Source organism: Taeniopygia guttata, chromosome 18, assembly GCF_048771995.1.
Source record: "Taeniopygia guttata chromosome 18, bTaeGut7.mat, whole genome shotgun sequence".
Taxonomy (NCBI): domain Eukaryota; kingdom Metazoa; phylum Chordata; class Aves; order Passeriformes; family Estrildidae; genus Taeniopygia; species Taeniopygia guttata.
The window spans coordinates 4,287,881-4,301,279 of NC_133043.1; the positions used below are offsets into that span (position 1 = coordinate 4,287,881).

General features: G+C 42.6%; 1 protein-coding gene and 1 long non-coding RNA gene across 4 annotated transcripts in view; one reads left to right on the plus strand and one right to left on the minus strand.

Annotated features, from left to right (window-relative positions):
• Window positions 1-130: 130 nt before the first annotated feature.
• LOC140685282 (uncharacterized) lies at window positions 131-9,791 on the minus strand. Of its 2 annotated transcripts, XR_012058657.1 has the most exons (4): window positions 9,686-9,784; window positions 8,459-8,609; window positions 6,372-6,717; window positions 131-1,936 (listed from the first exon to the last, which is right to left on the minus strand). It is a non-coding gene; the product is annotated as an uncharacterized lncRNA (long non-coding RNA). The 2 variants fall into 2 exon arrangements; XR_012058656.1 differs by lacking the exon at window positions 8,459-8,609 and having other exon boundaries at window positions 9,686-9,791.
• Window positions 9,792-9,899: 108 nt separating this feature from the next.
• The window catches only part of COX10 (cytochrome c oxidase assembly factor heme A:farnesyltransferase COX10), a 96,060-nt gene continuing 92,560 nt past the window's right edge, over window positions 9,900-13,399 (plus strand). Inside the window, exons 1-3 of one of the 2 annotated variants that reach the window (XM_002198693.6) lie at window positions 9,900-10,038; window positions 11,184-11,308; window positions 12,756-13,080. In XM_002198693.6, the coding sequence (XP_002198729.5) occupies window positions 9,996-10,038; window positions 11,184-11,308; window positions 12,756-13,080 (493 nt within the window). In that variant the 5' untranslated portion in view covers window positions 9,900-9,995. Of the gene's footprint in view, window positions 10,039-10,235; window positions 10,420-11,183; window positions 11,309-12,755; window positions 13,081-13,399 lie in introns of those variants that run through there. The other variant, XM_032751530.3, reaches the window with a different exon arrangement.

Sequence of the window (13,399 nt, forward strand, 5' to 3'; positions counted from 1 at the left end):
TGCACCTTGCGTGTAAACTTAAGCAAGATATCTTTTCTCTCCATGCTGATATTTATGCATGGAACTCTTGAAAGGTGCTGAAGTTTTCTACTTATATGCAAAACCCATTTATTCCAAACTCCAAATCATCTAATTTTGGAGATTTTTATTGAGCATAACTATAAAAGAGTATTGCACAAAGTTCAGCCATGAGGGGGTTATTTCCAAAATGCATCCAGTAGCACCTAGGGGCTCCAGCGACACTTGCTGAAAGAGGCCAGTTTTCTTCAGTGTATGGTGGTAGGGCTGGGCTTGAGATCCTGAATGCTGGGAGAGTTGTTCTCTTCAGTCATTATTTGAGGTGTTTCTCTGGTTTTGAGTTTATCTAGGAGAAACTGGAGAGCTTTTGAATAATGAAGTAATTTAAAATCAATCTTGAAATATCTTAAGCTGACTTGATGGGCTCTTTAACTAACTGCTTAAACAGATCATTGAGTAAGTTATCTATTGCAAGTTTCTTCCCCTTTCCTTTGGAGAATGTCACTACGGCCAAGGGCAGGGAGCATGATGAACGCATGGTTTGTCCTGTCATGGTAATGCCTTGACCTCCAGATAACAAAGTATTCATTTTATATTACAGAAATTCTTTTTATTGTCAGACTTTGTAGTTGCCAGGATAAATATTTAGTTCCTGGTAAACCTGCCAAGACCTGGAGGCAAGTGTGCTTTTATGTCTTTTTGCATGTGTAATAGAGTTTGTGTCATAAATGTGGATTATATTCTACTACTGTGGTGGAAGTGGCAATGATAACACCAGGAAGGCAGCCAATATGCCCCTTCTCACCTGTTTTCAATACCAGCCTTCTTCTCTCAGGCAGGTAAGGGTTTGCCTGATGGTATGAAATCCCACAAGGCACAGAGAAACCATCCCCAAAAAAACTCCAATAATCACTTTGAGATAAAGCTGAAATGAGTAGCTAAGCTTTTCATCTAACATGAAAAGGCCAGAAGCTACATTTGAAACAAAAGCTAAAAGTTTAACAAGTTACATTGATCAAAGAGTTTTCAAAGGAACATTCAATTATATCTGCAACACCTAAATGGAAGGGTTGTTCTTTTACTTATTTATTTTGTGATAAAGAGGGTCATTAGGTCTTGTTATCTCTCTTCACTTTAATGCATTCTGCTGAAACCCTCAGAAAAAAAAGAAAGCTTTGTGAACAGCAAAGTGACAAGTGAAAAAGAAAGATTAAAATTAGTTCAAGGATAAAAAAGAGTTTATATTTTACAGCCAAATCTCCTGGTGTAAGCATTGATGCATTCAAATGAAGAGAAAGATCTTGATTATGATGCCACTTCACCTTGCTGCACTGAGTGCCAGGCTGCAATCTTGCTGCAGACAACCAAAATAGCTTCAGAACTCAGAATTTGGGAAAAAAGCCTCAAACAACCCAGACCATACAAAAAGAGCTTACTGCTTCTGGAATCATCATGTGCATCACATGAAAACTGAGAAGGTTGTGCCTGCCAGAACAAAACTAACAAGGGGAAACTGGGAATCATGCATGTGGGAAGCTGAGATTTTCATTCCTGGGAAGATGCTGTATCTAGATGCCAGGTTATGGTTTAAACTTACTGAGCAGTTGTGATGAGAAGGCTCTCAAATTTTACAGTCCTTGGTCATAGAGCTTTTCCTGCCTCCAACTTCCGTATCTTTTTTCCGTGGACTCGTCTTATTAATCACATTTTTTCACTCTTAGAGCCTCATGCAAAGCCCAGGAAAATCAATGGAAAATTTTCTGTTAATTTAGCTGATCTGTGGTTTAGGCTCCAATAAGCTTTTAGTATTTGACTCAGATGATGCCTGCATGTTTTGCTAGCACAATTTTGAAAGACATTCCTTCCCTAAATAAAGGTATGAATCTTAAGTTTGTTCTTTGTCTTCTTCCTTTGAAGCCTGAAAAGAAAAACAAAATCTCTTACTCCAAACCAGAGGGTTCATATTCTGCTTTGCAGAGCCAAGTCTTCTCATACAACAGAGTTTAGAGCAGTGGCACAGGCACACAGCACTCACAGCAATTCTATAACTATTTTCTACCAGCCTTTGTGACTTCCTTGGACTCCTCCAGGTGCTGGAATACCGAAGCATGGGCAGCACAGCTGGTGAAGGGTCTGGAACACAAGTCTCATGAGGAGCAACTGAAAGACAGCTGGGGGCCTCAGCCTGAAGAAAAGGAGGCTCAGGGGAACCTTCTCACACTCAGCAACTCCCTGACAGGAGGGTACAGCCACGTGGGGGTGGGGCTCTGCTCCCACAAAACTAGGGACAGGAAAAGAGGAAACAGCCTTGAGTTGTGCTAAGGGAGGTTTAGGTTGGACATTAGGGATTTTTTTTACTGAAAGAGTGGTCAGATAGTGGCACAGGCTGCCTAGGGCAGTGGTAGAATCACCATTCCTGATCAAGAAACATTTAAATGTGGCGCTTGGAGACATGGTTCAGTGGTGGACTTGGCAGTGCTGGGTCAAGGGTTGCATTCAGTGATCTTAGACATCTTTTACAACCTAAATGATTCTATGGCTCTTTCCTGGAGGCTGAAATCCTTCAGGTTCTGGTCCTCTACCATTGTCAGTGATGCAGAGGCATCAAAGATGTTCACAGAACCTCTCCTGCGTATGTGTAAGAGCAAATGTTCCACAGGGTACAAATACTGACTTGTTAATATTTTTGGTGCCAGGTGAGGACAGCAGGTTCCTTGAGCCAAAACATTCCTTCAAAGCTCTATGACATTTCAGGGAGCAGGAGAGTGCTCCCCATACCATGCTGTCCTTGCTTGGTGAGGACACTGCATCCTGTGAGATTATAAGCTTTCATGGTTTGGACTGTCCTCTCAGCTCACTGGAGGCCATGGCAGGTGGAAATATCACCCTTCAGATTGCACATGGTGACAGCAACATGGTTGCTGTTGTCAGCGTGAGCTTGGGAGGAGACAATGTTGAGACACGGGAATAATGGCTATGTAACAGGGAAAAAATGCTGCTCACTGCATTGATAGTTATACCTGAGTTAGCTACTGAAAGAAGAAGAAGCCATGAAGACATTAAACCTCTTATCATCTTGACAGAATGAAAATTAAAATAAAAAGAACCTCACTTATTTGGCAGCCAATGGGTTTGTTAACTTTAAAATGGTGTATGTTTGAATGTGATAGGGAAAGCAGCATTTGTCAGGGCTCCCCACATCAAAAGACAAATTAATCCTTTGAAGAAAAGTAGCCTTTAAAAACCTCCCTCATTAAACAATCTATCAGGATACTGAGCTGTGGAGCTAGGCACTGGTTCCTATGCAGGAAAAGGACCTACATGTGACACAGGTATGGCTGCCCTCCTGTGTCAGGGTTTTCTAGCTGAGCTTTCCGAACCACAATGCAGGACATACTTACAGGCTGTATTTTCCCTTCCAGCTCTACCTTAATTCCTTTCCTGCTACAGCACCCACAGGGCTTAGGGAGTAGAGCCCAGCTGAGGTGGCGTGAGGCATTTTGATGGCTTCCTCCCATCCCACCACCTCCCCATCACAGTCCCACCAGGCTTCTCATGTCTCTGCCACCCTCTCCCTTTGGCAGCTGGTCAGAAATCACTGTTGGTGACTTTGTAAATATTCTTTGAAATACTTCAGTGAGTCATGTGTTGTAAAGGTCCTCGATTTCCTCTAATAATAATGCTCCACAAGACTAACACAATTTTCTGTCATGGAAACCGGTGTTCTGGTTTCAGTTTTTTTAAGCTCGGACGCTCTGTTTTTCCAATTTGCTGCTTCCTGTGAGATGCCTTCTCCCCTCTGGAGCATTCCTCTGAAAGGCAGCCTTTGAGCTGCAGTGGCACAACATCCTCTGTCACACTAAAAATTAAATACATGAGTGGCGTCTCTCCAGATGGGAAAGTATCATCAGCTATTGTATTAAGAGGAATGATGAGGAAACTAAAGATTTTGCTACCTACTTCCTCTTGCCTCCTAGAAATCTCATAGATACTTTCAGGCATCTTTCTGTGCACTTATTGAGCTCCTCAGCTACCTCAACAGCAACACTTTGTCTAATACAGGGCACTGACAGATAACACTAAAATCACACCACAAAATGAGCTCGTGTAACCACTACTTTGCTGGCAGGTAAACCAGGCAAACATGTGAGATCCTGGCATATGTCCACAGTCTATTGGATTTGTTGCAATTCCTGGTTTTTCATTGTTATCTACACCTCATTTAAGTCCCTTCAGGAATTGTGACTCCACCTCTTCCCTGGGCAGCCTGTTCCAATGCCTGAGAACTCTTTTGGTGAAGGTGTTCATCCTAATATACAATCTAAACTACCCTGGCACAATTTGTGACCCTTTCCTCTTGTCTCATTGCTTGTTACTTGGGAGCAAACAAATGCCCTAGAGCCTTTGGTGGTGCTGAGACACCCTACTGAGGCAAAGTTTGTTTCCAGGCTTCAACTTCCAGACAGCTTTGCCAAGCATGGATAACAGGATGAGACCACCCTTTTAGAAGAACTGCTGGGAGAAACAGATTTATGGGTTTTCTTAAGATAAGGTTCCCAACATCATAAATCAGCTTTCCTTCTTTTAAGAGGGGCCTATTACAAAAAATGAAGCCAAAACAGAAGCATGTCCCCTTCCCCTATTTCTCACTTACTATGCATTGAAATGGCACAGGAAAAAACCAAGCCCCAGTTAGTGTCTCCATCCTGGAAAGACTAGGAAGTCTTGCAGCAAGCCCAGTCCTGGCAATGCCAGAGGAGATTTGGGCACCGTGTTTTTCCCGGGTCCGTCCAGGCACACAAACGGTTCTGCAAGATCTCAGCAGTGTATGGTTTCTGGGGTTTGAAATATTCTTCCCCTGATTCCAAGGAAGAAAAGAAAACAGCCCTTTGAAGAGGCTCTGAAACCCAAGTAGAGTGAGCGGGGGAACATTTACTTTAAAGTGCAATAATGTTTAGGTTACAGACCCTAATTCCTGAGCCCTGTCCCAGCAGGGTGTCTCAAGGAAAAGGGCTTTTGGAGCAGGGCTAGTTACAAATGTGACGCATGCAAAAGGCTCCCAGGGAAATCCTCTCACATTTTTCTGTGCAAAGATATTTTAAAAGCAAGAGTGAGATGTCCTGGGTGGGAAATTCATCCTAACAGATGTGTAATATCACCAAAGCTGACTCTAACATAATCTAAGCTGCAGTTTGGTGTATTAATGCTTTGTTTATCTTTGAGTGCAGATGCATATTTTTATTAGCATTACTTTGTTGATGCAGATTCTAGAGGGGTTAGTCTGGAGGGCAGATGTTTGTGTATATAAACATTGTGTATCAGTGCTGGGGCAACCGATCAGAAGGGTGCAACTTTTCTATGAAATTTCAATTAGAAAATTAAACCTTGTAAGCACAGGCAACTGGTATCTGCTGTTCAGTCCATATAGCCAATTAGAATGAGTCACAAAAGCCCATCCTCCACAAATCTATGGTTTGGGTTGGATATCCTGATCACCCTTGAACTTTTCTGGGATAAACTCTGTGTCAGTGCTGTGAGAGGAGGGCTGGCAGTGAAATGGGGTGCTGAAGGTGCTGGGGAGCCAGGGAAGAACAGCAGGTACTGGCAGAGGGATGGGTGTAGAAAAGTCTATCTACTTTCACCTAACTGCTCCTCCAAAACTCCTCCAAAAAAATCATGTACAAAACATGAGCAATCTGCAGAACTAGAGACAATGTCAGGAGGTCTTTAAGGAAAAATGTTTCCAGGAGAATGGAGCAAAGAGGCAGCAAAGTGGAAACAGAGATGTGATTCATGCAGAACAAGGTGTCCTCATACATTTATGGCAGCTTCCTCTCCCTGTTAATGATATCCTGCTTGGACAATGTGGGTTCTTTCTTTTAATCTGTCCCTGCATCAGAAGAGATCTTGCAACTGAGCCTCTTTAATTTCATGTCGCCTTCCATCATGCCAAGAAAACCCGTGAGTATCTCACAGATACACCAGAAGGGAAGTGTTCTTTCCAAACACTTCTGTAATTTATTGACATATACATTACCACTGTGAGAAGCAATATCCCTTCTAAATCCTTGTTTTCCCTACTCTTTACTGTAGTATCTCAGGGTGATGTTAATTCACCCCACCTTTGATCTGAGTCCTGGACAGTTCATTCCTTTGATCTTGTGGAATACTTCCCCATGCACTAATTCTACCATGTTACGTTATCCATTGTAAGAAACAGCTGATTCTGATTATCACAAAAAGTAGCCCAGCAAAAGTCAAAACAGGGTAGCACATTAGACAGGGTAGATTCATTAATTACTCAGTTATGTCTTTAAAATGAAAATATCCCTAATTAACACTTTTCCACTCACGATGAATATCTTTTCCCCAACAGGCTGCAAGTAGAGACAGAGTTTTTCCTTAAGATCACTGTGCCTTCCATTAGCGAAAGTTTTATTACCAAACAATAATTTGTCCAGTGTTGAAAAGCTGCAAGGAAAGAAAGAAAAGTCAATACATTTGACCTTGCTTCTGGGAGAGAAACTCCTGGTAGTCATTACAAGTCAACTGTGGAAGTAGCAACACATGATTTTAATGGATGTTTCTTAAACAAATTCTTTCCAAGAGCCAACTTTCCTTTGTCCTTCAACCCACACCTGAAGGAACAGGGGATGGAGGTTGTCTGCCACAGCAGAAGTGCTTTGCTTCCTTGGTTATCTGAGAAGAGAGCAGAAGGATAAGAAGAAAGTAATTTATCAGACCTGCAGGGAAATAAGGCTCATCAGGGTTTCCTCACAGTTGCAAAGACAGCAGCGATTTATTCAAATGTGGTTAAATGACACACTCATTTTTCTCACTTAGGTCGCGGTTCTGGAAAACATCTTGGAAAAGAATTTCAGTACGTGCTGATGTTTAAACCTGGGTGTGAACCCCATGCAGACTAGTGAAACTCAAGCATGTACTTTACTCATAAGCATGGATCCACTTAAGTGCTGTCCTCATTAGAGCTGCTGTTTAAGTGGCTCCTTGAGCTAGAGCCTCCATCTTTGAAAAGGCTCTCCTATTCTTCGTGTGCAATGCAGAGAGAGCTAACTAAATACTTGCTTGTTTTCTATAGCACTGACCAGAACCACCTCAAGCGCCAGGGCAGCAGACATAAGCAGGAAAATCGACTCTGATCATCCCTGGAGTCATTCAACATTTCAGTGGAGCCAAGTGTTCGTTCAGCGGAGCCAAGTGCTTTTCAACTCCCATGGTGTCAAAACAATTACCAGATCACAGCACTACTGATTCACTAGTGCTCCAAGAAAAGCATCTGGCCAACATATGGAAATTTAACACAAGCACTGAATAACCTTCTCCTTGCACCATCAGCTGGACAGACCCATTAGGATGATTTTTATATCACAGGATAGGTTTTGCAATTCAACTTAATATCTGAAAAGACATCACTGCAGAATTCCAATTACATATTTATATCATAAGCCTGTTTTCCATACATTACCCCTGTTAGAATTCAGAGAATATAAAATATCATAAGTTGGAAAGAACCCAAGAGGATCATCAAATCAAATTTATTTAGCTGGTTGGGGATTTTGATTTAGATTAGATATTTGGAAGAAATTCTCCCCTGTGAGGGAGCCCTGGCACAGGCTGCCCAAAGAAGCTGTGGCTGCCCCATTCCTGGAAGTGCTCAAGGCCAGGTTGCATGGAACTTGGACCAACCTGGAATAGTGGAAGGTGCCCCTGCCCATGCCAGGGGTTGGAATGAGATGATCTTCTAGGTCTCTTCCAACCCAAAACATTCTGTGATGTTTCTAAATGCAAGACCTTCTGTTAATTTGCTATTGGTTACATCCCTACCCACCTTGACAATTCCAGAAAGTATGATTTGTTACTAAAGCAATTAGTACTCTTGCTGACTAGTGAATGAGATCATGGCTGTCAGATTGGACAAAAGCTCTAACACAGTAATGAGTCTGATAATTTAAAAGTCAAAGGCAAAGAAGCAGTCTCTGTGTGGCTAGCAGGTATCTTTGAGACAGTTATGCATCAGACATAATCATAAAGAAACAGAAAAAAATGGGGATGTGAAGGATGCTTAGTGTTCTTTGAGGGTCTTTCAGTAGGGAGGACTACAAACCCTGATGGTAGGATGGTCAGTGTGTTTCTCGTTAATGTGCTTGTTCCCTTCAGTGGAACTACAATGTGTTCATCAAAGAGATCCACGGACTCCAGTACTTCTACACAGAGGAGTTACCCCAGAGTTCCTTGTGTTTCCAGCAAAGGTGTCAGACAGGGTAAATGGAAGCACCAAATATGTTCCGTGTACGGTTCTGTGAATACTATTCCCTCATAATGAAGAGCAAAAGGTATCTCATCTACTTTGGTGTAGTGTCTATTTCTTCTGATGCTAGAATTATTATTCTACTATGGGTGGAGCAAACTCTCTGCACACCTTGCATCAACTGCTGGGTGACTTGCTATGTTGTACCCATCTCCAAAGGGAATGGAAGGCTGCAGGTAACTTCCAGCATCTCCCATCAAGCCACTTATGAAAAAGGCCAACCAGAGAGCAGATCTTGTCAGACACATCCTAAAAAGCAGAGCTGCAAATGCTTGCCCATCAGGAGTAGGACACAGATGGATTTTCAGATGATTATAAAAGTCCCATTCAGTCAGAAATGGATTTCATTAATCAAGTGCATTTTTTACATAGCTTCAGACTTGGCTGAAAATGTTCCTTCTTATTTTATTTATTGGCATTTATTAACACAGATATTAGCCATGTTAATGCAACCTCAATGGTATTTTCATTTAACTCCTAACAGGCAGTTCTTGTGTATACCACATAGCAAATGTGACCAGAAGGAATTTGACACAACCAACCCTTCCTTTGGAATCAATATGGAATCCAAAACAAACCTCTGGCAATCTCAGCATCACTGCCCAAGGAACCAGGCATCCTACAAATAAATACTGAATTGCAAACCTGCGGCCAGCTGAGAATAAGTCTGCTTCACTGGAAGTAGAAGAGAAAGCAGAGTTCAAGGCTGCTACTGAATTGGTGGCCAAATGCCAATACCATTCACTTTAAGGCAGTATAAAATAATTAATCTGACAGGCTGACCCTCCACGCTGGGAAAATAAAGCCATGTAACTATCCTCTGTGTCTCACAACAGTGGTTCTATGCCTTGTTGAAAGCATGGGCTTTTTACTCATGGGCTATTTACTCATGCAGAATCCATGCAGGACCTCAGCAACACTTCTGAAATGCTGCTGCTATTCAGTGTTGTTGGTGGGTTGTATTTCCACACCTCTTTCCTGTGCATTTCCTAGAGCTCCTCATTGACAATCTGCAAGCATCCTTGATCACTTTCTCCACTGACATATTTTGCTTCACTCAGATGCTTTTCAGACTGCTTTGGGTTTGGGTTTTTTGCTTCCTCCTCTCCCACACCATGCCATGCCACACAGTAGCAGCATCTGCCCATTAGCGGCAGCTCACCAGCAGTAAATGAACTAACTTATAAAATATGCATGGGGAAGCAAGTCATTACACAATCACATGCCAAAACATTTCAGATCTGGATTTTTTTTTTTTTTTAAGCCACATGTAAGCACTGCAGTGCTATCTTTGCATGTAACTGCTATTTTTGTCCCCTTCCTTGTCCTTGTCCTCACCGGGACAGTCCCAGCCAGGACACTCTCCACACGCCCGCCCTCCTCACCGGGACAGTCCCAGCCAGGACACTCTCCACACGCCCGCCTCCTCACCGGGACAGTGCCAGCCAGGACACCCTCCACACGCCCGCCCTCCTCAGCGGGACAGTCCCAGCCAGGACACTCTCCACACGCCCGCCCTCCTCACCGGGACAGCCCCAATGGCCGCTCCGCCTCCGCGGCAGCGCCGACCCGGAAAGCATTTGGAGGTTGCGCCGGGAAGATGGCGGCGCCCAGGCGGTGAGAGGAGAGCGGCGCAGCAGCCGCGGCCATGAGTGCCGCCCGCAGCTGCCGCCCGCCCCGGGCGTTCGCAGGTACCGCGGAGCCGTAGGGCGAGAGGGCCGGTGTGCGGGCAGGGCCGGGGCTGCTCTGTGGAGCGGTCCCAGGAGCCTGCAAGGCCGTGCCTGTGCGTGTCCTCGTGTGCGGGGCGTCCCGGTGTGCCACCCTGCGCTCTGTGTCCTCCACGCGTGTTTGTCTGCGGTACTGTCCTATTATGGCAGCTGCTTCCTCTTAGTGCTTATTTAGCAAGATAACCTTGTCGATAGTGTATATAGTAGCAGGACAATACTATGTTGTACGATGCTCCATCACCAAGGCTGCCTGAGCTCAAGCCGCGTTTGGACAACCCTTTCAAGGTCAGGGTGGGATTGTTGGGGTGCCCTGTGAAGGGCCAGGAATTGAATTCGATGATCCTTGTGAGTATATTCCAGCTCAGGATATTCTGTGAAAATGCGTCTTACTGGTGCTCAGGAATTTGGAAGAAACACTCAAAATTTTATTGGGACATGCCAACAGTTTTGGGCCCCTTGGGAAAAGAAGGAAAAGGAGGGGTTGGAATGTATCCAGGGAAGGGAACAGAGCCCGGGAAGGGTCTGCAGCCCCAGAAGTAGCTGAGGGAGCTGGGGGGCCTCAGCCTGAAGAAAAGGAGGCACAGGGGAACTTCCCATTCTCCACAATTCCCTAACAGGAGGGTGCAGCTAGCTGGGCACTGGGCTCTGCTCCCAGGAAGCGAGGGACAGGGTTAGGAAGCGACCACAAGTTGGGCTAGGGGAGGTTTGTGTTGAATCTTAGACAAAATTTCTTCTCTGAATGGGTGGTCAGGCACTGGTGCAAGCTGCCCAGGCCAGTGATAGCGTCACCATCCCTGTAAGGGTTAAAAAAACATGTGAATGTAGTACTTAGGGATATGGTTCAGTGGTGGACCTGGCTGTGCTGGGTTAATATTGAGACTTGATCTTAAAGGTAGTTTCCATCTTTAATGATTCCATGATTTTGGACTGTCAGGTCTTTCACCTGGAGCACCAAACATTTTCCATTATCCAACCCTGGTTCCCTTTTGTTGGGGTGTCCTGTGTCACAGCTTGCAGCAGGCACTGTAGTCTTAATTAGAAGCAAACTCAGTGGCAGAGAAGAAACTGGAATCTACTGTTACCTTTTTTTCTTGCTTTTCTTTAAACAGGATTATTTCTCTGGCATCAGAGGAACACTGGTGCACAGCAGATACCGTGCCGGTTTGTGAACCTTTACCGTGTGGCCAGCAACAGGTTGATTACCTTTCAGTACTTTAACTTTCTCAAACGAATGGTAAGTCAAGGAGTGTATCTATACATATTTCTCATTGATCCCATGTGATAAGTCAAAATGGAGATTAGTTGAAAAGAGTAATATTTTTCTTACCAGCCAAACTCAGGCAATTTTAAGCGTCTCCATTTTTCACTAAATCAGAGTTAAAGCACTTGTTATCCTAAAACATCTCAGGCTGGAGGAAACCTTTTGTAGCAAGGACAGTGCCTTGTGTTGTAAAGTCTCCTCTGCTTGACAGGAGGCTTTTGCACCCTTGAAATAGGGCACTCATCTCCCGTTGAGAAACTTGACATAAAATTATTTTAAAAGTATTATTTATAAAATTGCTAATAAAGTCACATCTTGGCTAGCAGTCAAACAAGTGGTAGATGGAACTCACTTGTGGAGGTGGTGTGTTCTCAGTTATTTGGTTTATTTCAGTCAAAATTCCTGAGCTCATTAAGTTAATGGGTTACATTTAGAGTGTGCTGTTAGTTTTAGGCATTAAAAGAGCTGTAGTTATCATTAAACCCCTTGAAATGACATCTTCTTCTTTGATGAATTGTATCATATGTTAGTGGATGGTAGTAATTTTTTTTAAATTGTGCTGCTGATTTGAACTATATTCACATCGCTCATTCAGAGTTGCAGACCACTCTTCCTCATTGTAATTATTACTGTGTACTTGAAATCAGGATTGGTTGAAAGTTCTGTCTTTCTGTTCTTCTGGTGCTTGAAATATATAGAATATTTGGGACAAGAAAATATGAGAAGAGAATCTAAATGCTATTTTTCTTATTCTGTGTTTGTTCGGCAAGCTCTAAAAGAGACCAAACAACTCCATCCTAATTTATTGTTCCACATATGTTCCTTTGAAATTTGTTGTCTACTTAATTAACAGTAAGTTTGGCATAAATAATAATAGACTAATGTGGGAAATGACTTTATATCATAGGTGCTAGATTGTATTTTTTAGCATATTTTTAATTTTTTCATTTCTTAAATACGCATAAGTTTAGTACTTATGTTTGGAAACTGAAGTTGTGTGAGAATTTGTATATTTTGCTGTTTAAAGGTGAATTTTGTTTGGTCAAAGGTTGAGCTTAATGATCTTGGAGGTTGTTTCAACCTTTATTATTCTGTGGTATTGATTAGTTGTAAGTCACATTGTATTACCTGGTGGTTTTGAATATGAACAAGGAGTTTGCTGTTGTAGCTATGGGGGAGGAAGGAAACATTCAAATGCAATTCTACAAGCTTACATAAACATTGATTCCGTTGTGATGTCTTAGCCAACTTCAGAAGTCTTTCTGTGTGTGAAATAAGTGTCTGAAATTCAGACTAAGTTGTGTCGTGGAAGTAATTCTCCTAACACGAATAAAATAGCAATAACATTTTTGGTGTTAATAAAGTGAAATGGACAGAAATATCTTTATCTATTTGTTTTAACCTTTCTCATTGTATTTAGTATGTAACACAGTGCAACAAAGACCTCAGTCAACGAGCCAAACCCAAGTCCGATTCAGTTGTGTCTCCTTTTCATGAGCTTCATCAATTGGATCAGGAAAAAAAGGTTGTACACAAAATTAGCCCAGTTTCACCTATTCCTCAGTCATGGTCTGAGATGTCAAGCAGAAATGAGTTGACAGAAATGAAATCAGCTGCAGAAACTGAAGACTCAGTCATACCTGTGGGAGCTGAATCCAAGGAAGACAGACAATGGAAAGAAATGAAGCTACAGCTGGATGATTTGCCAGGAATTTTAGCACGCTTGTCCAAAATCAAGCTTACAGGTATTACTGATAATTTTTTCTCATTTCTCTGCATTCTGCTTGATAGCAGAATTCTTTGGAATCTTACTGGTATGATTTAGGCTTGCATGTGATAATTGCCACTTTACTGATGCTAGCTTGTATCAATTTCATCAAGTATGTGCTAAGAAATTTGTTTTATGGAAGCATTTAATAGTTTTCCCATTAAATTTGTTTAAAATAATGAGAGGAGCTTGCATCCTGTTGTCAGCTAGTTTTTGGGAAATAAGCAAGCGTTAGTAGACAGACTACAGTGAAACTGAGTAAGGAAGTGAATTTACAAATAATGTGTTCAGTATTT